At 43.6% G+C, this 26,714-nt stretch overlaps 1 protein-coding gene across 1 annotated transcript in view; it reads left to right on the top strand.

The window, feature by feature from the left end:
* The window catches only part of FSTL4 (follistatin like 4), a 435,848-nt gene that overhangs the window by 36,554 nt on the left and 372,580 nt on the right, over positions 1-26,714 (top strand). Inside the window, exon 3 of the mRNA XM_005890418.2 lies at positions 987-1,020. Within this exon, the coding sequence (XP_005890480.2) occupies positions 987-1,020 (34 nt within the window). The remainder of the gene's footprint in view (positions 1-986; positions 1,021-26,714) is intronic.

Genomic DNA, 26,714 nt, shown 5'->3' with positions numbered 1-26,714 from the left:
TACTAGTCATGAAACCACAATAGATTTCAGCCTTTCCCTGCATTACGTCTCACTGGGCCTTTTCCTGCTGCCTGACCATGCCTTGTACTTTTTGGCCTTTTCTTAAGCTATTCTCTCTTCCTGGTACACCCTCCCTCCCATATTTCTATCTGAAAGCCTGCCCATTCTTCTGTGCTATTTGCAAAGGTTATTTAAAAAACCTTTTTTTTTTCCCTTACATTTTTCATTTGATTGTGAACATATTGGTATTCATCAAGGCAAAATCTCCTCTTTATTTCTCAGTAATTTGTGTTTGTCCTGTACCCTTCTGTTCAACTGTAAATACCTTCAATTCAAGGACTCTGTCTTTAACCTATGTAATTTCTGAAACACTTTGCTTATTGCTCTGCACATTGCAGGAAGATGAGATTGAATTAAGAAGAGCCAAGGCTTACTCTAGTCCAGTGGCATGGAGTGGCTATCCAAATTGTCCATAGTTTCCCACGCTTTGGAAACTCTTGAGGAGCATAGTCAATCAGCAGATCATGCCAGTGGCCTGCACAGGAACAATAATGGTCTTTCCCATGGCACCACAAATCACAGCCTGCTGTTGCTCACTTCATTCTGGCTCCTGTCTACTTATGTTTTCCCTACAAACACTTGCAGTCTAGGTCAAGGGTGGGAATTCAACTTAAAACAAGGTATTTCCTAACAATTGGAACCAGCCCAGTTTCCATATAAGGAAGACCATGAGAGTTGGGTCTGCTCATTAAAAACTGCATGATTAACAGTATGTTTGCTTAAGCCAGCAAAGCAGCAAGTGGTTTACATTTACAGATGTGTATGTATATGTTGAGAGTTTAGGAGCCCCAACACTGCTGAATGTCTTATATTTATGAGATTGTTTACCCTTCTGTGAATGAATGTCTAACAAGAGGTGAGGTATTTGCAAGTATTTCTACATATGAGTTATTCTTCAAAAACACCAAATCTTTCTTGTCTTGCAGGAATCCAGAAGCCTTGACGTCAGAAGAAGAGAAGGTAGGGAAGATGCACTCATACTCACTTCATTCTCATTGTGGGCATATGGATGTAGTTTGTTACAGTTAAGATTATCTTCAGACTGTGGGCAGCCTGTTCTTTGAAATTTCATGTGACCTGTTCTGGGTGCTGACTGCTTGGCACTTGCCTCAGGGACTGTAGGAGCGAAAGCCGAAGTTTGCTTGTGACAACTGTGTCCTCTACCTTTAGGTATTAGAGATGGGGTCTAGGGAACTGGCTCATTCATGATAATGTTTGCAGTCTCTCAAAAGAAGCCTCATTTCTGAGTGAAGTTTGAAATAATTATTTAACCTGGTGAAAACTACATCAACAATAAAAAATTGTTTATGGTTTGAGGTATTTCAATAACTGGGAAAAGGTGCCACTGTGAAAAATATTTCTGATTAGATTTTTACGACTTTAGTTAAGCTGAAATAGATATAAGTAATTAATTTTCCTTTTGAAAACAATTCCACCATGTTTTATTTTCCCTGCCAGAGTTCCTCTAGTGCATTTGTTTTCTGATTACTGAGGTAAATATATATGGATGGTGATTTCTGAAATCTTTTAGTGGAAATTGAAGTTACTCTTACTTGCTTTCAGTGGTACCTGGTCTCTAATAAGAGACTGTCTTTTGTATGATTTATGGAAATCACCACCAGTCATCCCTGTATTTCAGGGATGGGAGGATGAAGTTAGGAACCAAAGTGAGTTCTCGGTCTGGGGTCTGGCCTATGGTTTTAGCTATAACCACACCTCCTTCTTGGTGGTATTGTCTCCAAAAAGAGCACCAATCATTAGAAGTGAGAAAATACCATACTGATTTTCAAATCTAAAAACCTTGCCTCTTGGTTAGTTCTTATTTTATGCAACACAATGAAAAACACAGAAGGGTCATGTTACTGAAGTGTGCCCCTAGACTTAAACTTTCCATACTGTCTATACTCATGGGTTCATAGAACCAATTGTTTGCTGCTGTCTGCGGTACTGGAGTCCTGGATACAAAGAATCTGGTTAATCTAGCTCTAGGATAAACTTTCTGGCTTTCACTCTCATTCGCCATTGTCTCTGGTTTTGGGCTCAGCGTCCTCTGAACTGCTGAACCACATCATTTGGACGTCAAAATCGAATGGTACTGGATGAAGGTGGGTGGGGCAGGGAAGGCCTGTTTCTGATTCAAAGTTGTGTTCACAATGTTATGACCATGTAACCTGGAGAAAAATAGCCTTTAGGAGACAAGTCGGCATGAACTTTGGTTTAGAATACTATTTATTCCACTACTCCTGAGTGCGTGTGACTGTTTGGTGCACAGCACTATTTGCATTATGGAATCACATATGAGCTTAACTGTTTTGGACTCTTACTGTTCTTGTGTTAGAAATGTCTTTAAATAGTAAGGCTAGGATATGAGAAAACCATGTGTATTTTTGCTCAGAGGCATAAAAGACCTTATTGTACCTGAGACTCCAAACTCCTAGAAGACTACATGTCTCAGGGTGAGCAAAGGCATGGTTAGGCTGTGCTCTATTTTCCCATAACTCTCTTCGTTCTTGAAGCAGCATCTTTCATAACTGGCTTACTGGGAACATATGCCTCGGGTTTGTACTGCTAATTTGTCTTGATACAACAGAAACATTTTTCTTCCTTCTGTGAGCTGATGTTTCTTGCTTGCTTCTGTCAAAGTTGAGTGTTTGAAAATTCCTGAGATAGCCCAGTGCCTTAATGTCAGTGCTTATAACCTGGCAGGAAGGAAGGAAGAGTGGGACCTTGTAGGTCAGTTCTGAGTATTTTTTAAGTCTGAGATTCAATGGCTTGGGTAGTAGGGTTGTTAATCTTGCCCAGAACAGTGTATGTATATGGGTATAAAAATAGTAGAAGCACTGTGAATATTTCAATAAACATTCCTGCAAACACGAATAAGACATTATTGTCTAGCAATGAACACTTAGCTTTGACTTGATCTGGCACTGAAAGAGGAGCAGATAATTAACCCTCTGAATTTTTCTGCCTAGTTTACCAGGCCCAGGAGATCCTGGAAAGGTCTAGAGGGGTAGCCTCTGGACCACAAAACCTAAGATACTTTTCTGTTTTTGTTTTTATGTAACATCTGACTCAGGATATCAGCTCCAACTCATAGCTACAAATGGATGACCAATTACAACTTTACACTCTGTAACTTTTGGAAGCTCTTGATTAAGTCTGTGGAGTGAGAGGTGAGGGAGCTGATATTAGCAGTGGGAACGGAGTCCAGGCTAGGTCAGGTGTGTTGGAGATCATTACGGTGGCGCGAATGCACCGCGTGCCTCAGACGGGCTCTGTGGCTTAGTTCCCCCATGCTCCTCCCATCCAGTGCTGTCATGGTTCTCAGGCTGTAGCCCGGCTTTCTTGCCTCATGCGTTGTCCCTGCAGCCTGCCGGCTCTTTGTCCCTCATCTTGTGAAATCCCACCTCTCTCCTATCCCTTCCAACTCTCTTTCTGAAGAGTTTTTCTTACCCTGCTTTACCTGGGAGTTAAGGGCTCCTGGTAAGTCATTCATTTCCTGAGAGCTGAGACCCTCCCCTCTTTCACTCCTAAATTCCTCAAGGCCTTAGCCCGGGCCTATAGTGGCTCAACAATCATTTCAAACAATTAAGTGCAAATTTAAAAATTGCCTTGTATATGTATTTTTCACTCTGATCCTGTCCCAGTGATATACAAGAGAGGCACTGAATCATTTGGTTCTACAGAGGCACTTATAGGAAGTGTTCTGTGGATATCCAGACATTCCCAGCTGATGCATTGATGAAAGTGCTCCACGTTCAAATAGGTTTGGTATTATAGGTTGGATTGTGTCTCCCAAGAAGATATTTTGAAGTTCTAACCCAGAATATGTGAATGTGACCTTACTTGAAAATATAGTCCTGGCAAATGTGTAATTACAATGAGGTCATATTGGAATAGGATGGACCATGATCCAATAAGTGAGATCCTTTTGAGGAGAGAGATTTAGACATAGACACAGGGAGAATGGCATGTTCTAAAGGAGGCACAGAGTAGACTGAGTACATAAGCCAAGCAACATGAAGGGCTGTTGACAATCAGCAGAAGCTAGGAAGGAGCGACAGAGAATCCTCCTCTAGAGCCTTCAAAGGGAGGGTGGTCATGCCAACACGTTGATTTCTGACTTCTAGCCTCCAGAACTGGGAGAAAACAGATTTCTCTCGTTAAGTCACTTACTTTATAGAACTTTGCTACAGCAGCCGTAGGAAAATAAAACACTTGGTAAATGCTGGACTCAATATCAAGCTGGTTGTTATTTTTATTGCAGAATCTCTTAGGTTGTTAAGATGTTAAATAGGACTTTGAAAAGGGAGTGTAGTATGCAGCCTTTCCCAAACTTAGTTCCCCATGGCATCTTGATTTGGTTTTAATCATCTCTGGCTGGGCTTCCACACAGTGCCCTTTGCAAGCCCTGCTCTAAAGAGTCCACAAAGAGGGACTGCTTTGACAGAGCCCAGGACAGGCCCCAGCATGTGCCTGTCTTCCAGGGGTGGTGTGTGGGGAGAGTGGTGAGATAATGTTAATTGTATCTTAGATATTCTGAAGTTTTCTGAGAGTTTCATGTTCTTTATCTCCCTTAATTCTCAGTAACCCATGATATAAGCAGAGCAGATGGCACCTTACATTAGACTCCTTCCTTCTCATGCTTGTTTGAGTAGGAATAAAGAGCCCTTTGGGCCAAGGTCCCTCTGGACCAATGTCTCTCTGAGACATTGAACCTCTCTCTAATGGGCAGGTGATGATTTGATCTCGCTTCATCACCCAAGGATTTCTAAGCATACATGATCACTGCCAAGCCCAGAGAACTGAGAGGGCCTCTTGGAAGAAAACTTTCTAGGGGAGCTTTGTTTCCAATTTAGATTTATGGGAAGGACTCTCAGGGGAGCCTGGAGGGCGATAGAGAATATTGTGGCAGGACAGCAACCTTGGGAGGATGTCTCTTGGTACCCCAGTTGGTACCTCCTTCCACCTTCAGGGCAGTCTTACATCATCCTCTTGCCCTGGGCCCCCCTTTGCCAGCAGCACAGGGAAGGCAGATGGCTGCTTCTTCATTGCCTCTCTAATGCAGGCATTTTTACACCTCCCTCTAGTCACCTACAATTTAATTTCAACTTTTTTTCTGAAGCTTCCACAAAAGATGCCAACCTCACCTCACCGAGACACTCCCATGTCCACTCTGAGGGCTGATGCTGATGATAACTGCTGGGATCCATCTACCCAAACCAGTGCTTTTCTCTAACTGATCCCATCACACTGAATTACAGTCATGAGAGAACACTCGAGTGAGCTGAGCAAGCGGCCCGGATAATTCAGCCCTTGTCAGCCATCTCTTAGAGCATGGGGTGATCAGTAAGCTATTCCAGATGTCTGTGACTGTGCTGTGATTAGAGACTGTGGGTTTTGGGGGTGGGCACCAATGTCACACTGCATTACCCATCTTCCCTACGATGGCTCACTCACACATTGCCGTCTAGACCAGCCTGTCGTGGCTTCCAGCAGGGCTGTGAGGGAGACTTGAGAGGAGGGATGCTGCTGTCTTCACAGAAGAAGAGAGGGAAGTGACAGTCACACAGGCAGGGTGGCTCTGTCTCCTTAGCAATGCAAATCTCCTATATAAACATGACCTGCCAGTCCTGAGCGTGTAACTAGAGCCTCACTTTGTGAAAACCCTTGGAATTATTCCCTTAATTGGCAGCTGCCTCTAATAGCCCCTTTTTAGTTCTTTGCATCTGGGTGAACTTCAGCTATCAAGAATTGCAGTATGTTTACCATTAATTTTGATTTTGTTTAGCAGATGTTTTCTGGGTCTCTCGGTTGCCTGCATAATCTATCTTGGTATAATGTAAAGTGGCTGACTCTCTTCGATGAAACGGATTAATAAACTCCTAACTTCTTTTGAGATAACTTCTTTAATGGCTGCAGATGTAGGGAACTTAAAAGGAAGCCATTCAGATTTGTCAGTGCCTGGGGTAGTGGGTCCTTTTCCAATCAAGAGTGCCATCTGGGGAGTGAAATGGGATTTCCTTCCCTATCCTGCCCCCACTCTATACAGCGGAGCTTGCTTGTTCTCTCCAGCAGTTTTTGGGCTCCAAAAAGTTGGGGGTGGCACCTGTCTCCTTCAGTGTCTAATTCCACAGCAGTTGACTCTTTCTGGAGAGTGCTTTCTCTTTAGCTACTGGGAAACTGATATTGTACCTATGTGCCCCAGGATGAGTGGGGAGTGGATGACACAACTGGCTGGTATATTCTGGTTGCTTACAACAATTTGGTACCCAGTTAGGCCATGACCAATTAGCAGAATCCCACTTCTCCGCTTACTCACAGTGTGACTTGGGGCAAGTTACTCAGTCTTCTCTGAAAAAGCTTAGGACAGTAATAGTATAGACCCTTAGTCCTAACTCTGCATTGTAGAAACCCAGCTTGCACTGGCTAATGCCTAAACACCTTGTGAATCTAAGGAAGGGTGGATCTGGCCTCAAAAACAGCTCCTATAACACCTTACACTCCTTTTCTTTCCTCCTCCTGGCGTTTTCGCCTCTTCCACTTAGCCTTGCAGGCTGGCTCCTGGCAGCTGGTGCTCACAGACTCCTGACTGACTGCTCACCATCTGAGAGGGTGAAACTACTTTCCTCCAGAGAAAGCGGAGAAAGGTCTCCGTGAAGATTCTGATTTGCTGGCCTTGTATTATGAGTCAAGCCCTAAACCAATTACTGGCAAGGAGGGGTTGGAATACTGGGATTGGCCAGGCAAGACCATGTGTGCTTCCCTTGGGGATTCACCCTCACTCAGATGCCAGAGAGTGGGTACAGGTTTGGTCCATAGAGAGAGGATGCTGGGCAGTATGCAACTGACATCCCTCACAGCTTTCTGGATGCATTATGGGGAGGGATTCAGCATGGAGAGCCCTTGGCCCAGTGTGGGCCATGGCGTCAATGCACAGTGAAGCTGGTAGTCTTCACTGTGGCTCTTTTCATACTGTATCTGTAGGTTTGGCCTCAGACATACAACAAAGAACGTCTCAGTCACCAAACCCATTCCTCTGTCTTCAAGCTGACTTACAGATGATGTTGCAAATCTTAGTCTGTTGACTTTTCCTGTGAAGGATTTTCTGAAATTTAGCCCAGAATCTTGAACTCTCTGCTCAGATTCTCTTATTCTGCAATCAGAGAAACAGCTCTCTTCTTGATGATGTCTTTAAGAACTTAACCACAAACACGCATAAAATTTGTATTCCCAGATTAAGGGTTTTCTAGGCACTGAGGTCAGAAACTGTCTTGAGCATCCCATGGTAAATCCTTCCTATTTCCTTTTAATTACTTCATCATAATAAAACTCAGGCAGACAATGGCCTTTCCCAAGGACCAAGCACAGCCTTAGCCAGAGGATTCTCAGGCTGTGGGTGACCCCAAGCTTCTTGAAGACAATTCTAAGTGTCTGGGCGTGGAAACACCAGCCATGGACTAAGCCCGAGTGAACCTGAGTTGTCTCTGCTGCCTCTTACATGCTCTCCCTTAATCGAGGGTCTTCCCGGCTCTGGGTGAGTGCTTCCTCCTATCACCTGGCCAATGTTTGCTTTCTCCCTGATTTGGAAGAAGCAGGACCTTGCTGTGTATAGCTCAGGGAGCCACTCATGCTTCTGTTTGAATGTGTGTGACACCATGCCTGCCGCCTCAGCACTATGGTGCATGGCGCTGGTGGCCGAGGTCTGCTGCGCTCCAGTGGAGGCTCCCACACTGCTGTGTAGGGTGAGCCCCGGGAGAGAAGGGATCGAGGCCCTTCCTTGTGGGGTCTCCCACCTGGTACACACAGATCCCCACACACCCTAGGGCTGACCCGGCTCTCTCAGAGAAAGTAAAATTTCTTGGAAAGTAAAACCGCAGGTGTGGGGTTGCCAGGTTGTTCAGCTGTGGGTACCCCATCTCCCCTTCTGCACTTACTCTTCCCACCGCTGCCCTTGGGAGGGCTCCCTCTCCTTAATGACCATCCTCAGGGAGCTACTCTGCTCTTTCTGACACCTTGGGGGTCCCTCAGATAGAAAGTCCTTGAAAGGTGCTCGTGCAAATGAGGTATGTGCTTGTGGAGGGTCTTGGTGGGTCTGAGTGGGGTGAGGAAGCCCTGTGCAGTGAGCCATGTTGGTGGTGAGAAGTCTCCTTGGGAGTTGCCATTGCAAAATGTGTCCCTAGGCCCCTCTCTGGAATGGATGGGAAAGAGTCACATTATTTGAGAAGTCATACCCCTCAGAGGATATGAGCCTCTGCAGCTTCATAAGCACAGTAGGGCAAGCCCTTCCCGAGACGGCATCATTGTGAAGCACACTAAGCTGGCTTGTCCAAGGCCCGGAAACAGAGGTGATGGCACTCCCAGTAGACCTGCTGAGATCCCATCCTTCCCCAGGGCAGGAGGCAGTCCCTTCTCTGAGATCCCAGTAATAGAGGCTGATATTTGTCGTCATCTCCCCTTGCCTGGCCCTTAAGCCTGAAGGGGTTTCTCTGCTTTTCAGGAACCCTTGAAATGATCTGTTGCGTATAAACTCTGAGGTCCTTTTCAAACTCGTTAAGCCACTTGCCCCAGCAATATTAATGTACCATCAGTGAGCCTCTGGGGTTAATTATCTGTGACTTAAAAATCATTTGTTTCTGTCTCTTCTATTTTATTGCTACTCAGCGGTCTTTCTTGGGAACAAGGTACAGAATCTAACTGACCATTGTGATCTAATTCCTTTCTTGTCATCAGAATTAGTTCATCTGTTAAAATCTCTTACAAAAAACACCCAAAACTCCCACTGTCTTATTTTCAGAGTGTGTTGTCTCAACATCAAATCTTTCCTCTCTCAGCTTCTTCAGACACAGAGCCCACACGGGGAGTAATCTGCAAGGTGATGAGTCCCATTTGAAGGAGTGAGGCCTGGCAGTGTGCTCTGTCCTGGTCAGCCTCACTCTTTTGTGGGCGCTCACTGCTGCTGCGCCACTGGCCTGTTTCTCCCCTTGGGTGCGGTGAGGGCTTCACAGGGTGCCGTCTGGTGCAGACGCTGGCTGTGATGAACAAGCCACATGCCCCTGGAGGCCCCTGCAGATCAGGCAATGAGGGCCAGAGATCCAGGACATTACAACCCACCCTGTGGTTCTCTGCACACTCTTTTTAATTATGCTTTTTTGCTGGGACTGTCAGTGGGCTTCAAGAAAATGCTTCAGGGCGTGTGTGTGTATAGAAAACTTTTTTGCAAAATGTTGAATTTTGCATGAGGTAACATTAGCTTGCTTTGTGCTCTTGGAAAGTCAGGAAACATGGGCCCCAGAAATGAATGAGCACTGACCAACCACCAGCTCTGTGGGATGTGGGCAATGACCAGCAGCCTCCGGGTCCTGGGTGCGGGCAGCGGGTGGCTGTCCCAGCTGGTGTGTGAGTACAGTCAGCATCATTGAAACGTGCATGAGGCTAGTTCACCCGGGTACCTAGGCCAGTTGTTGTCCACCCACCCACTCTCCAGAGGCCTCTGTAGGGAGTGTTCCGTCCCTGAGTGCTCCCTCACTCCTGCAGTGCTTCTGAAGCAATGTCAAGGAGCTTGGTTTGGTTATGACTACTTCTAAAAGATAAATCACTCTGGTAGAAAGGTAAGCACCATTCTTAGGGTTTTGTGAAGGCTTATTGGGTGCTAATGAAAGTTTCCTCGGATGGACTGGAATTTGCTGGATGTGCAGTGATGACAAGGTGTGGTCCCTGCCTTTACAGAGCATGTGCATCCATGAACGTGTCAGCTGGGGAGATACAAGAGTTTCCTGCAGACAGAAAGGCAAGAGCTGCCATGTATCATGGCCAGGTGCCTTGTACGGGGCAGACCCCAAAGCAGGGGAGTATTTGCTCTATGTACACCAACATGGGAGCCAAGGGGAACAGCTCCCTGAATAACGTGGTGGAAATGATGTTTCAGAGTCTTCTCTCCAAAGGACAGTTCCATTGGCAGAGGGTCTCTTTTGGGCACACTTGATTAGTGGGGACAATTTTTTTGTTGGAACTGGCAAAATGCAGTCCAAGTAGGCCAAACAAAAGGAACATCTTATTGGCTTAGTTAACTGGAAAGCTGGGTGGAGGATGGAGGCATGAGGGGTGCTGGCTTCAGGCAAACCTAATGTAGGGTACCAGGATCTGGTTTCACTCATCTCCCCTCTTGCAGTTGACTCTCCTCATGGTGAGTGCCAACCTCCCTTACACCTCCAAGTCTTTTCCTCTGGAAGTGCTACTCAGATGGGATGGGCTCAGGTCACATGCCCCATCCTGAATCAGTGCCTGAGGCCAGGGGGATGCTGCACGCTGCTGGGTTTAGCAGGCACGGGCTGCGCACCTGAGAGTGAGAGGGAGGCAGATGCCCAGATGACAACGGGGGCTCTTCCCACAAAGGGGACACAATGCAGGAAGGTGCATGTTATCAGTTACTAAATTATTTTGCATCCGAATGTGTGTTACATCCTCCACCCCTGAGGGGTCCTGAGTGCCTCAAAAGCAGGCTTAGGCTAAGCTGCAGGAAGCATTTACCTAGTGTTTCCGGGTAGGGCATTGCTCCCATCTTCCAAGAAGGAAGCGGGATGTGGCTTGGAACCCAGATCCCTGATGACAAATGCAGGCCTATTTGGTTTTCTTAAATCACAGCTGCCTCCAGCAAGGGGGTCTCCTGCTCCTTTGACGCCCTTCCCCTGTGACGGACATAGTGACCTGGTAAGGTACAGTAAGCATCCCCTGGCCTAAACTGTGGGTGTATTATTGTTTTTTTGGACCTCAACATATTCTGCTTTCCTTAGCTCTTCAGTGAAAGAGCATAAAGATCAAAAGCTAATATCAAATCTCCCCCCCAGCCCCACCCTTTGGTGACTTTAATATTTACCTCCATGAGGCTTCCAGGAGCTTTAGTCTCCATTTTTCATGAGAGATCCTGCTTCTTTCTTGGAAAGGAGATGGTGGGAGCTCTCTGCACTACTGCTTCCCAATGGGCATTTGATAGCAGGCAGGGACACAGTTGAGGTGGGGAGACCTGGTCCTTACAGAAAACCAGTGCTCTTGTTCACCAGCCACTTTTAAGTAAGCAGCTTCTTGTGCTTCCGTGGTTGCTCAGACCTGGGTTTGATCCCTGGGTTGGAAAGATCCCCTGGAAAAGGGAACAGCTACCCACTCCAGTATTCTTTCCTGGAGAATCCCATGGACAGAGGAGCCTGGCGGGCTACAGTCCATGGGGTCGCAGAATCAGACAAGACTGAGTGACTTTCACTGATTTTTTTTTACTGATAGATTAATATAGTAGTAGAGGCTTACTTCACTGCTTTAATATAAATTGCTTAGATCAGAAGAGTTCTTAATGGAAACATTTTAACATACTCATTTCTTATTTAATCCTCATAAAAGCCCTCTGACACAGGCATTGGAATTTTATTTTGTAAATAGAGAAAAACAGGAAACCCTTTGAACGCCATAGGAAATTGATCAAAGAATTAAAATGTGCTTAACTGAGGTCATCCAGGAAAGCACGTTCCTGATGGAAATTCAGCAGTGTTTGTACAGTTCTGATGGAAATGCTCCCGTTTGCCAGCGGGACTCACCACTCTGCAGCTGACGTACCCGCAGGGTTAGGGTGATGGGACCCTGCAGGCTGCCGCTGCCAGAGAGAACCAGAGACCTCCACATTTAGAAGAAATGGGCCTTAAAGGAGAAAATCACAGGTCTGGAAAAAGAGTTGTGGGAGTGAAAATACATTTCAGTCTGTTTGTTTTACTAATTTTAGCAGTTATTTGTGCTCTCTTTTTGCTGGAAGCAGCATTCCCATCCAGCTGCTTGGCTGCTTCATTTGAATTTTTATCATTTGTGTGAATCACTGCATATTTGGGCACAAAATAGGAGTCCTGTGGCTAAGAGGAGACATTTATCTGACAGGGTCAGATCTAATCTCATGCTTAGAAACTTCAGCTGAAAATAAAATGAGTTGAGGTTTTTTTTTTTTTTTTCTTCCCATTTTCTTTCTTTCTTCTTTTTTTAAAGACAGCAGATCTGCAAAGCTGTGCCTCACCCCTTTATACAGAATATACATCTTATACTTGGATAGTGTTACCAGGCCATTTTTTGCTTTCAAAGGACTTTCTCATTTGTCATCTCATTCACTACATTTAAGAAAGCTGTGCATCGGGTGGAGTGAAGATACTGTTATTGGTGACTTGATGAGTGGAGAAACATGATGTTCAGAGGTGGCAAGGGACTTGTCCCTGGTCACACAGCTAGCAGAGGCGGGGCTGGAGCTGTGACGTCAGCTCTGTTCTCCTCCCCACCAGGCTTCCTCTACACAAGTGTGAGTTGACAGCAGAAGTTTTCAAATTAAAACACAATGGGAAAGCACAGAATTTTCAGTCCTGTTATGGTTCTTTTAAGAATAAATTAGTGTGAAGACGACTTTTCTCATCTGTCAGTGTAATGATTCCATACCTTGGGGATTCAGAATATTCAGAATGTGTGTGGGGGAAATGGTAAAAGTTAATCATTTTCACAGTGTCTGTCTGTGGTGAGGTTTAATTATCACTTGACATATTTCATGGTTTAAAATGATGACAGTTTAAAATAGAGCCAGGGAGAGCCAGAAAATCCATTCATTACTGTGTGCCTGGCGCTGCATTCGAGTAACCCCACAAATACAGATGCTCCCCACACAGACGATTCTACAGCCTGTTCGGATGGCTACAGATGTCCCTGGAAATGAAACCCAAATTAAGGACTCCATTCTGACCCTGCTGTCGTCTTCCAGAAGGAGCTTGGGTGAATCTAGACTCATGGATTGTTTCTTGGGTCATATTCCAGATGCCAGCCTCCCCAGTGCTCTCCCAACCCAAACCTGGGCCTTCTGCAGAATTTCTCATGAACAAGACAATTTGTTGTGATGTGTGCTTTGAATGAATGAATGAAAGATACTTAAACTACAAGGGGTGATAAACATGTCCATGCGTCTCTTAGGGAGCTGCATGTCTTCCAAAATGAAAAGGTTGAGAAGCAGCCACCGGTTGCGGTTGTTGTGTAAGAAGCTCAGCTGTTTGTCTGTGTAGGAAATAATTAAATAAGTGTTTCTTTCCCATGGGATTTCTGGAAGAGCTGCTGCTCAGAGTGGACCCGTCTGTCCAGATTTCAAATTTCACTTTGGAGAGTCCACGGAGAGGGAGCAGATGAAGCCATCTCAGAAATGCAAATGCTGTTTGACATCTATTAGCTCATTGCTTATCCAGCGCTGACAGCAGGATCCATCAGGACGCCGTTATCATGGATCAGAGACACTCAGAGTGCAGTGAGATTCGGGCCAGTGCCGTTCGAGCCCCGTTTCGGAGGTCTGAGACCATGCTGGGTGTGCCTCTAGCCCTCTGGTCCAGGAGCCACCTCTTCCCTCACCTCACTCTGTTTCTAAGGCCGGTCCCACAGCCGGTCTGCATGACTGCATCCCTACCACCAAACAGCTGCCTGAATGCTCTGCGTGGCGGTGGTCATGAAGTCTAACTCTCTTTCTGGTGCTGCCATTCATGGAATCATCCCATGATTCAGCCGCACATCTGGAACATTCCTTCAGGGTCAACTGTTATTTTCAAAGGTGAAGACGTGCTTGAACAGCAAGAGTGATGGACTTGAAGTCCCATGGCTAGTGAGGAGCAGAGGACGGGTGTGAGGTCCTGAACTGGTGTGCATAGACCTCTGGGCTCCCTATGGTGGTTTTCTTCCTTTTCTTCCCACCCTTGGGGCCAGGTTTTCCTGTCTCCCAAGGTGGCGCAGTGTCCAACGTATCCTAGATACTCAGCCACCGTTTCCTAGCGATGGGCATCTTGGGTGAGATTTCTAGTTAAAGTCTCTGCTTTGACTTTTGCTTAAAACGTCTCTAAATATTTTCTTTTTCTCTTGAGGGAAGGGGACCATGGGGAGGGAATACATGGTGACAGCTCTCATTATTGAAGCCCCCACTGTAAGCTTTGCTGGATTAACTTGTCTCCACACTCGGCAGTCCAGTGTGGCCCGCTTGTGTGACCTTCTATTTTATGGATGAAGGAACATGGGCTTTGGAAGCGTTAATGATTTGGTAGGCTGGGTGCTTCAGTTACTAGGTGACCCTTACATTAACCCTCATTGTAATAGAATATTCAGAGTCCTCTGTGAAGACATGTTCCTGTGTCTTGCTCATGTGGCCTCCCTAGGGCCCTTGTTCCGAGGACTCTCAGCTCTCAAGCATATCCTCAAAGCCATTTCTAAATGGTCAGCCCTTGAAAAGCTTAAGATCAGGCACCTCTATGGCTGCCCCTGATGGGAGAGGGAGCAGTGCGGAGGACTGGTGGAAACAGAAATGTCAGGCCAGATACCATGAAACTCAGAGCAGAGGTGAGGATGCTGGCCTCGGCTATTGATCTTAGATGAACCTGGGCTTCTGCCCTTTTGATATAGACAGTGTACTGCCACCAGGCTCTTTCTCCCCCAGACCCCCAGGAGCTTGGAGGGAGAGTTCTGTTCTGTGGCCAGGGTATGGGCCAGGATATTGGATGGCAGAGACTGAAAGGCCACTGTGGTGGGAGTTCAGGGCCTGGTGGGCACAAGAGACTTGGCCTGGAGGCTGCCTTGTCCTGCACCTGGTGGGTCCTGGGAATTCTGGGACTCTGCTCCTATATTCAAGGGGCTGAAAGGACTTTTCACCCCCATGTGCCTCCCCCGTCTGCCTGTTAATACCTAAGCCCACCATTACTGCTTCAATCCCATCTTTCCTTGTAAACACCCCAAAGTCATTTTGAGTCCTGAAGAAGTCCCAAAACTTCCAACGAGCCATGTCATACCCGACCTGGGCAACTCACCAAGCCTGTGTGCCTCTTTGTCAGGAAACAAACACAAGCTTTTCCTAAGACCCCTAGGCTCTGTGTCTGTTCCGTATTTGTTCTGTGTGACAGGTCTCAAACTGGTGTTCTGTGGACCGGAATCATCTGGTGGTCATATTGTTTGATTTCCATAGTGTTGATGTGCAGGGGGGTTGTCTGTATTTCTATTTTAATATGAGTAAGTTGTCAGCATCTACTATAAATAAATAAATAAGGATATTTAGTAACAGATCCAATTAGGATGATGATCTTGGAAAGTGAAATCCTTTATTAACTCTGGGCCATGTGACTTCTTGGCAAGCATAGGCGGGAGCAAGTAGCCATGTCCCTGGAGAGTGCACACACTTGCCTATTGGCCACGGTCTGCACTGCTCCCTAGTGCCTCCTTGAAACTGACATGGAGCATCAGGAGCACTTTTGAGAAATCAATAGGAACGAGTTGAAATGCCAAAATATCCATGATCATTAAGTTACCTGAGTGGGCTGTGAAGGCACTGAGTCCTCATTTGGACTCAGATACCGGACTGGTAATAATAGCACAGGAGAACCTGACGTCAGTAAGGGCGGAGGTGGGAAAGAGAGCAGGAAGCAAGGAGGAACTTAGTGTAAAGGCTGGAGTCACCCTTATCTACTTAGCCTCTCTCCAGCATTGCTGATGAAGCTGGTGTCTACAAGTGGGTCCCTGGTTTAGACAGTTAAGTCTTGCATTAAACTATTTTATTTTATGGTATTTATTCCATGATCTGTAAACATTAACTCTGGGCTATAAGTCTGCAAGTGAGTTTCCAGCTTGGTAATTAATACTTGTGTCTCTTCATGTAAGTTAGGTCTTTAATATGGATAAGTTGCTTTAAGCATTTACAAACATTCCACATATATTGTAAAGTAATTACTTTCCAAAGATATTTCCCACTGATATTTCGTTACATCTAAATATACATTTACAGTACTCAGTAGACCAGAATAGTTCTGATTTATGTATTTTGGTTCACTGGGTTAAAAAAGATATTTAAAGTACCTTTTAATCAATGTATTTATCCCGAAGATTCTCTTGGCTCTTCCAGAATCAGTTGCATGGTGTTGGAAAAATAATAAACATGTTGTGTTCTATGAGCTGATTTAGAATTTAATGAGAGATGACATCTCAGCCTGACAGTGAGCATGGCTAACTTTTAATCTGGGCTGTGAAGTATCCTAGAGCTTGGGGAGCATATTAACTTCTGTGTGAATTTCTTAACATGCAAAATTCGGTTGATAAACATTTACTGCCCTTGTGTGTTGAGAATTAATGCTTGCCGAGTAGCAAGTACTGTTTTAATAAAATGGTCTTAATTGTTTGCTTTGTACATTTTCTGCTTTATTATTTTTATTATTTTTCTTGCCTCTGCAGTTGGTAGTTATTGGGTTCTCATTATTTCCATAATAGGCATTTTATAAAAGCTATCTTGTGACTTGTCCTCCCTCCCATACTTGTTTTTCCCCCAAATGTCATCAGCAGAGGCAAGAAGCAGACAAACATCGCTGGCCTCTAACAGAGTTGGAGTTACAACTCATGGCCCACCCCTTGCCTTTAGGAACAATGCTTCCCAATTTGTTGGCTGCTGTGCTGTGAAAGGACTTACATGAAGCCAAGGAGATTTACTAGAAAAGCACCATAATTAACAGAGGGCAGGCTGTAGGAGGAGAGGAGCAGGATGTGCCCCTCTAGTCAGGAAGAGGCGTTAAGTGTGCAGTGACCACATCACGGGGAATATTAATTACTGCAGCGGGCAGGAAGACCATCCCTCCAGTGCAGAGCAGCCCCCAGTCGGTTCTGCCTATCAGCTGGCCCCTCTGCAGCAGTTCCAGCCACCGTTACCTGTGCACTCTCTCCTACTCTTATTTCTCATATAATCTCACATCCTTTACCATGGTGTTCTCTAACTTTTCTATGTGTTTTTTCAAACTTGCATAGCCAGACATTCTGAGTATGACCCAGCTTACTAGCTATGTTATTTTCGACAAGTTGCTTAATCTTCTGTGCCTTGATTTACTCACCTCTAAAGTGGTAGTAATAATTTGATCTCATGGCACTTGTATGGATTTAAATACATAATTTTAAAAAAAGCTTAGCATAGTGCTGGCCCATCTTGTGAGCAGACCCCGTGTTTGCCAGTATGGTTAGCTGTTATTCACCCATGCTAGCGCTTGGCTTGGCTGGGTTGTATCTTGTAATTCTAAATGGACCTGTAGGAAACCAGGACATGTGCAGTGAGTACTTGCTGAAAGGAACTGGGTTAGACAGCCTTGGATTGAGTGGACCTAGTTATTTTCTTTCATCAAACCTAAGTAATCACATGTACCCACTATTTCAGGAAGAGTGGGCAATAATAAGATGAAAAGTTTAGAACTATTTGTGCAGGCTTTTGTTTTTAGCTGTGTGGCTAGATTCCTTAGCTGACTCTTTCACTTAAAATAATTTAAATGATGGATAAAACATTTAAATAAATTTTTTAGTGATGCCAGTGAGAAGCAGGAAAGTGGAGATTTCCTAAGAGGTCACAAACAGTAAAAGTTGAAAATCAGAGCTCTGAAGCTGCCTTGAGCTTTGAGGATGTTTGCCAAATACAGGTGACTGAGATATGGGAGAGGGACTTCTCTGGTGATCCATTGGTTAAGACTCCATGCTCCCAATGCAGGAGACCTGGGTTCAGGCCCCAGTCAGGAAATCCTAAAATCCCACATGCCATGCAGTGTGGCCATATAGGTTTAAAAGAAGAGAGAGAGCGATATGGGGGACAGGAACAAAGCCCAGGATATGTCAGTCAGGAAACTCATGCTGAAGCCTCAAGAGGCTGCACGTGTCATGTGAGGGTAGATGATAAACATGCCTGTCACCCCTCAGGGATGAGTTAAGACTTGGCGCCAAGGGAAGGGTCAAAATATCTCCTCTGACAACTAGAACCACGAGCTGGGTTTTCAGTGGAATTCATATAGCAGACATGTCTGAAAAGACCTCAAGCCAAGAATTTAGTTCAAAGCTGTCCTGTGGGTAGTGCTCCCAGGCACATGGCAGAGGGAATGCAAATCCTGTCTAGAAGAACCTTCTTCAGCAGAGGCCTCAGATGATTTTGACAGGTTGCCATCCAAGGAATGTGAGCTCACAGTCAGAAACCAGAACACATTTTAAGAAAGTTTTAAAAGACACCAAAGTAAAAACCAGTAAAAATAGAAGTTCAGATATTAGAATTAACAGGCACAGCATAAAAAAATAAAAAAGGTAAAGCGTCTTATAAAGATATATTTTAAAAAGGACCTGAAAATATGAACAAAGAGTAAGGCTGTCATACATGATCTTGATTATTTAAAAAACAACCAAGTATAATGTCTGGGTGCATGCACGCTCAGTCGTCTTTGACTCTGGGTAACCCTATGGACCATATCCCACCAGGTTTCTCTGTCCATGGGATTCTCCAGGCAAGAATACTGGAGTGAGTTGCCGATTCCTTCTCCAGGGGATCTTCCCGACCCAGGGATCAAACTAGCATCTCCTGGAACTCCTGCCTTGGCAGGCAGATTCTTTTACCACTGAGCCACCTGGGAGGCCCAGTATAATGTCTAGAAATGAAAAATATAATGGAAACTTTAAAAATCAGTAGGTGCAATTAGTCATAACTAAGAGAACTAAAAGCAAAGTCTGAAATTGTAACCCAGAGTGCACACAAGTGGTGAACGGATGTGTTTCTCATGTGTGCACAGAAAGTTGAAGAATCTTGCCACAAGCTAAACCATAAAGCAGTTCTCATAAAATTTCTGCCTGATTCAGTAAAGTAAGAAATTTAAAAAAGAATACTAGAAATACTCCCATATGTTTGAAGATGAAATACTTTTCTAAACAATACATGAGTAAAAGAAAAATGAGAATAAGTAAACAATAACAAGCATTACATATTAAAATTTGTGGAATGCAGCTAAAGTAGAAATTGGAGGGAAATCCATCATCTTACATAATTTCATTAAAGTAGAAGGACCAAAGTCAATGAATTAAATATCCAACTCACAAAGGTAGATAAAGACTAGCAGAGGAAACCCAAGTAAAGGAGAAGGAAGTGAATAACAAAGTATATTACAAAGAAACGATAAAGTTGAAACAACAAATCAACAGAAACGATAAAGCCAAATGCAGATTGTTTGAAAGAACTGATAAAATGGGCAAAACTCTGAAAGAGGAGAAAGGAAAAACGCAGGGAACAGAGGAGGGAAAGAGAATAAATATATAATAGGAAAAATAAAAGGAGATGGAATTATCGAAGCTGCAAAAAATAAAACCATAACAGAATCTTATTTTGCCAATAGATTTGAAAGCTCTGATGGTCTAATTCCTAAAAAAGAAAAAAAGTAAAATAAAACTTTGCAAAACTTACTCAAGTAGAAATAAAAAACCCAGTTTATGATCATTAAAGAAATAGAATCAGACGTCTAGTTAGAAAAATTCCCACAAAGATGATATCAGGTCCAGATAGGAGTACTAACAAATTATCAAACGTTCAAGTAATAAAAATTTCAATTTCACACAAACCATTCTAGAATGCAGAAAAAGTGGGTATACTTCTGAGGCTAGAATGAACTTGATACTCATACCTAGCAAGAATGGTATTTACCAAAGAAAGGCAAGTTTTAAATATAGCTGTGAAAGACCTATAATCAAAAATTAGCAAACTAAATTTAGCAGTGTGTTAATAAAAGTTGCGTGTGCATGCATGTTCAATCATGTCCGACTCTTTGTGACTCCATGGACTGTAGCCCGCCAGGCTCCTCTGGCCATGGGATTCTCCAGGCAAGAATACTGGAGTGGGTTGCCATTTCTTCCTCCAGGGGACCTTCCACTGCACCAGCTGGGAAGCCGAATAAAAGATAATGAAACATAATAATTTGGGTGTATCCCCTACATTTATATTTAGGTTGCCACTAGAAATGTCCTGATGTGTTTGTTTTCAGCAGCATATCATGGGATCTTGTCAAAAGGATACAGTTGCAATTTGAAAGGACTCTAACTGGCCACATCTGGACAATTTGGGCTTAAACAAGGAAGAAAAAAAAAAAAAGATAGCTGGGCTTCCCAGGTGGCTCAGTGGTAAAGAATCCACCTTCCAGTGCAGGAGATGCAGGTTCGATCCCTGGGTCAGGAAGATCCCCTGGAGAAAGAAATGGCAACCCACTCCGATATTCTTGCCTGGGAAATTCCATGGACAGAGGATCCTGGCGGGATACAGTTCATGAGATCACAAAATGTCAGACACAACTTAGTGACTAAACAACAACGACACGATGTGTCTGTGGCAGATTTTCCAAACGCAGTCACAACAGTATTTCACATTTGTAGGTTCTTCTTAAAAGTGCCTTTGAAAGCCTTCTCATTGAGGCGTGTAGCCTACGGCTTTAAGGGTCCTTCTCCTTGAATCTGGACAGACTTGTGGTATGGTAGAAGTGGTACTGTGTGACTTTCAAGGTTGTAAAAGGAATGAGCGCTTCTACCTTGCTGGCTGGAGCACTCATGCTGGAGCCCCGAGCTACCGTATAAACTAACCATCCTGAGGTCACTGTGCTATAAGGAGGAGGAGGAGGAGCTACATGGAGGGACCTGGACCTCACAAAGAAAGAATGATTCTGCATCAGCCCTCAGCAGCCTCTTCCCACTCTTGTAGCTTCAGCCACCATCTGACTACCACTGCATAAGAGCTTCTGAGTGCAGCTGTACCACCCAGCTGTACCCTTCCCAAGTTTCTGACCTACAGAAATACTGAGAACAATAGAAAAAACTCGTTGCTATAAGTCACTAAGTTTTGAGGTGATCCACTGCGTAGCAGCAGGTAATCATAATAGATGTGGGACCTGGTTGTGAAATGGTACCACAGCAAAAAAAATCAAAGCATGTAACACTGGTTTGGGGACTGGATGAGAGGAAGAAGCAGGATGGGCCTTGAAGAGATGGCTGATAAGAGCTTTAAGGGCTTTATGAGAGTGTTAGCAGAAACCTGAAGAGCCTTGAGGAGGCCCTCAGTGAGAGCTTAGAGGCAAGAAAGGAAAGCATTATTAAAAGCTGGATGAAAGAGGATGGTTTGGTAATATTGTCACCAGTGATAATATAATAATAAGAAATATGCCAAATGAATTAAATGATCCAGCTAAACATATTAGCAGGCAGAATATTCACAGTACCCCCTGGCTACTGCTTCCTGTGATGAAACATGAGAGAGATGAGCTAAGGATGTAAGGAGCCAGGACTCACTGACTTTGAAAATTCTTTCTCATTTTCAGCCTCTCAAAGTTGGTAGCAAAAAGTGGTCAAATTAAGAAACAGTTTCAAGGCAAAGATCAAATCCATGGAAGGTCTATAAAAATCTTTTTTTAAAACTCCCCCAAATTTTAAGGTATCATTGACTCTTATACAATCAGAAAAAGAGAGAAAGAAAAGTGTCTCCAGATCTTAAGATTATACCTTTCTACTGAAAGAGCACTGCCCCATAGCAGCCTCATGGGGGCCCAAGATCTGGTAGAGTTTATTTTGAAGAGGTTTGTGGGTTTGACTTTTGTCTAAAAGAGATTTAGACTTTTGTCTAAATTTGTTTGTCAAATTTCTGCACAGAAACAGAACTGACAGGATATGTTTATATAGAATGATTTATTTTTAGGAATTGGATTGCATGATTGTAGAGGCTCACCAGTCCAAAATCTGACCCTTAGGCCAGCAGGCTGTAGGAGACCCAGGGAAGAGTTGCAGTCTGAGTCCACAGGCCCTGCACTGACAGGATTCCTTCCCTCTCAGGGGAGGTCAGTTTTGTTCTCATCAGGCCTTCAGCTGACTGCTTGAGGCCTACCCACATTATGGAGGATTACCATAATAGGACTAATAATCCATAATAGGATTACCGTAGGAGCCAAAGCAAAGTGATGCCCACTTGTGGATGTGACTGTGATGGAAGTAAAGTCTGATGCTGTGAAGAACAATATCACATGGAACCTGGAATGTCAGGTCCATGAATCAAGGTCAAACAGGAGATGGCAAAAGTGAGCATAGACATTCTAGGAATCAGTGAACTAAAATGGACTGGAATGGGCAAATTTAAGTCAGATGACCATTATATCTACTACTGTCAGCAAGAATAGCTTAGAAGAAATGGAGTAGCCCTCATAGTCAACAAGAGTCTGAAATGCAGTACTTGGCTACAATCTCAAACATGACAGACTGATCTCTGTTCATTTCCAAGGCAAACCATTCAATATCACAGTAACCCAAGCCTATGCCCCAATCAGTAATGCTGAAGAAGCAGAAGTTGAACGGTTCTGTGAAGTCCTATAAGACCTTCTAGAACTAACACCAAAAAAGATATCCTTTTAATCTTAGGGGACTGGAATGCAAAAGTAGGAAGTCAAGAGATATCCGGAGTAACAGGCAAATTTGGCCCTGGAGTACAAAATGAAGCAGGGCAAAAGCTAACAGAGTTTTGCCAAGGGAACGTACTGGTCATAGCAAACACCCTTTTCCAACAACACAAGACGACTCTATACATGGACATAACTAGATGGTCAACACTGAAATCAGATTGATTATATTCTTTGCAGCCAAAAATGGAGAAGCCCTATCCAGTCAGCAAAAACAAGACTGGGAGCTGACTGTGGCTTAGATTATGAACTCCTTATTGCAATTCAGACTTAAATTGAAAAAAGTAGGGAAAACCACTAGACCATTCAGGTATGACCTGAATCAAATCCCTTATACAGTGGAAGTGACAAATAGATTCAGGGGATTAGATCTTATAAACAGAGTGCCTGAAGAACTATGGACAGAGGTTTGTGACATTGTACAGGAGGCAGTACAATTTCTTTTTCTAAAGAAACTTACAATTACTTTCCCCAAGAAAAAGAAATGCAAAAAAGCAAAATGGTTATCAGAGGAGGCCTTACAAATAGCTGAGAAAAGAAGAGAAACTAAAGGCAAAGGAAAAAAGGAAAGATATACCCATCTGAATGCAGAGTTCCAAAGAATAGCAAGGAGAGATAAGAAAACCTTTCTTGGGGACCAATGCAAAGAAATAGAGGAAAGCAATAGAATGGGAAAGACTAGAGAGCTCTTCAAGAAAATTAGAGATACCAAGAGAAAAATAAAGATGGGCACGATAAAGGACAGAAATGGTATGGACCTAACAGGAGCAGAAGATATTAAAAAGTGGCAAGAATATACAGAAGAACTATACAAAAAAGATCTTAATGACCCAGATAACCATGATGGTGTGATCACTCACCTAGAGCCAGACATCCTAGAGTCTGAAGTCAGGTGGCCCTTAGGAAGCATCACTGTGAACAGAGCCAGTGGAGGTGATGGAATGCCACCTGACCTATTTCAAGTTCTAAAAGATAAGGCTGTTAAAGTGCTGCACTCAATATGCCAGCAAATTTGGGAAAACTCAGCAGTGGCCACAGGACTGGAAAAGGTCAGTTTTCATTCCAATCCCAAAGAAAGGCAATGCCAAAGAATGTTCAAACTACTGCACAATTGCACTCATCTCACACACTAGCAAAGTAATACTCAAAATTCTCCAAGCAAGGCTTCAACAGTATGTGAATCAAGAACTTCCAGATGTTCAAGCTGGATTTAGAAAAAGCAGAGGAACCAGAGATCAAATTGCCAACATCTGTTGGATCATCAAAAAAGCAAGAGAGTTCCAGAAAAACATCAGCTTCTGCTTTATTGACTATGTCAAAGCCTTTGACTGTATGGATCACAACAAACTGGAAAATTCTTAAAAAGATGGGAATACCGGATCACCTTACCTGCCTCTTGAGAAATCTGTATGCAGGTTAAGAAGCAAGTTAGAACCGGACATGGGACAACAGTTCCAAATTGGGAAAGGAATATGTCAAGGCTGTATGTTGTCACCCTGCTTATTTAACTTCTGTGCAGAGTACATCATGTGAAATGCCAGGCTGGATGAAGCACAAGCTGGAATCAAGATGCAGGGGAAAATATCAATAACCTCAGATATGTAGATGACACCACCCTTATGGCAGAAAGTGAAGAGGAACTAAAAAGCCTCTTGATGAAAGTGAAAGAGGAGAGTTAAAAAGTTGGCATAAAGCTCAACATTCAGAAAACTAAGATCATGGCATCTGGTCCCATCATTTCATGGCAAATAGATGGGGAAGCAGTGGAAACAGTGACACACTATATTTTGGGAGCTCCAAAATCAAATCATTGTAGATGGTGACTGCAGCCATGAAATTAAAAGATGCTTGCTCCTTAGAAGAAAAGCTATGACCCACCTAGACAGCATATTAAAAAGCAGAGACATTATTTTGCCAACAAAGGTCCATCTAGTCAAAGCTATGGTTTTTCCAGTAGTCATGTATGGATGTGAGAGTTGGACTATAAAGAAAGCTGAGCACCAAAGAACTGATGCTTTTGAACTGTGGTGTTGGAGAAGACTCTTGAGAGTCCCTTGGACTGCAAGGAGATCAAGTCAGTCCATCCTAAAGGAAGTCAGTCCTGAATATTTATTGAAGGACTGATGTTGAAGCTGAAACTCCAATACTTTGGTCACCTGATGTGAAGAGCTGACTCATTGGAGAAGACCCTGATGCTGGGAAAGATTGAAGGCAGGAGGAGAAGGGGATGACAGAGAATGAGATGGTTGGATGACATCACCAACTCGATGGACATGAGTTTGAGCAAGCTCCAGGAGTTGGTGATGGACAAGCAGGCCTGGCGTGCTGCAGTCCATGGGATTTCAAAGAGTGGGTCACGACTGAGAGACAGAACTTAACCTGCTCTACTCAAAGTCCACCATTTTAAATGTTAGCCTCATCCAGAAAGCACATTCACAGAAACATCCAGACAAATGTTTGACCAAAATCTGGGCGTGGTGGCCCAGCCATGTTGATACATAAAATTAATCACATGGTACATTGTAAACTAATATATTAAAAAAGATACTTTTTAAAGCATTGTATACATTTGGATTGAAAATGGAAGAGACGGTAGGAGATGAAGAAGCCCTTGAATGCTGTAACTTCTATGGGTAGGAAGCAGTCTGAGAAAACTGCAAACACAGGCTACTTTTTATAGGAAAAAAAAGAATGATTCCGAGGGTACAGCCAAGAGCCATGGAGAATTATTCCTGGGCAGGAGTAATCAAGAAATAAGCTGCTGCTGAATTTCAGAACTGCTGTGGATAAAAAATTGAAATGTGCTTCACATTTTTTTCTTTGTTCAGTGGAAATATCTATAAATACTGTCCTTGTCCCACTGTTTTTAAATTGGTGTATAGGAGGGTGGTGGAGATTATGTTTCTTTAGTTTTGAAAAGGCATCAGATTAAGAATAGTACTCAAGAAGCTGAACCAAGGAATTTTACCTGAGAAGTCTTAGCTGAGCCTGGACCTGATTTAGATAACAACATCATGGATTTTTGTTGTTGCACTTATAGACTTGGGGATATTAAGGAAAAGATAGCTTATGTGCCTGTGGGAGGTGTGCAGATGGCTGTGGTCAAAGGGTGGAACATGGCAGAGAGTATTGTTCAAAGATGTCTGTAACAGAATCTCTCTATGTCCCATACATACCTTCCCACAGGGTTCTTTGCTGTTTTTCCTATCAAGAGATGGGATGTATTTCCTGCTCCTTGAATCTGGACAGGCTTGTGACTATGATAGAAATTATGTTGCATGACTTCTAAGGCTTGGTCAAAAAAGGTAACAAGTCTTCTGTGTTGCTGACTGGATCACTCACAGTAAAGTCCTGAGCTGTCATGTAAATGGTCTAATTACTCTGAGGTCAGCATCCTCTGAGGGGACCCAAATGAGCCAATGTGAGACTGTCTCATGGGGCGACTCTGAGACTCCAGGAAGAGAGAGAGAGAGAGAGTGTCCCCCATGGCTCTAGTGGCTAGTCCCCCATGGCTCTAGTTCTGGATGTTGTCTGATTTCAGACACATGAGGGCCCTGAGCTAGAATCAGTCCTGCCAAGATTCCCAACCCATAGAAACTGAGAGGTAATGAAATAGGTGGTGTTGCTTCAAGCCACTAGATTTCTGAATGATTGGTTCCACAACAAGAGATAACTGGAGCAGGATTATACCACACTGACTAAAACAGGAATCTGTGAGTCCATTCTTACATGAATGGATGAATAAACAGGGATAACGGAAAGCTCTTCCTTCTGGTGTAATGCCAGATAAGAAATATAAAAGGAAGTATGTAGTTAAAAAAAAAACCATCAGTGGATACTGAAAACCAATAGCCAAAATTTGATAAGGAGCAGAATATTAGATTCTGAAAGTACTTCTTAAGGGTAATTACTCACTCTACTTTGAGACACTGGTGGATACCACCTTACCCTTGAAGCTAACATCACTGGTATCAGAACCAGCTAAAATATGTACCTCTTGATATGATGTACTGTGGAGAAAATGTCAGTTTTGTAGTATTCTTGTGAAAATTTTATAACTTGAATCTTGTCATGAGAAAGTATCAGACAAATCCAGGTTGAGAGATAGTCTAGAAAATAACTTGCCTGTAATCTTCAAAAATATTGAGGTCAAGAAACATAGAAAAGCTGAGAAGGTGTTCCAGATAAAGGGAGACTAAAGAAACATAACTAAATCTGTGATCCTGGGTTGAAGGTGGAGTAGGAAAGAAAAATAGATATAAAGAACACTACTGGGACATTTGACAAAATTTGAATTTGGGCTGTGAATTAGATAATTGTAGCAATGCTGAACTGTACAATGGTACTGCAGAAAAATGTTTTGATTTT

Source organism: Bos mutus, chromosome 7 (genome assembly GCF_027580195.1).
Source record: "Bos mutus isolate GX-2022 chromosome 7, NWIPB_WYAK_1.1, whole genome shotgun sequence".
In the NCBI taxonomy this organism is placed as follows: Eukaryota; Metazoa; Chordata; class Mammalia; order Artiodactyla; family Bovidae; genus Bos; species Bos mutus.
This window is presented reverse-complemented; position numbering and strand designations above follow the sequence as displayed.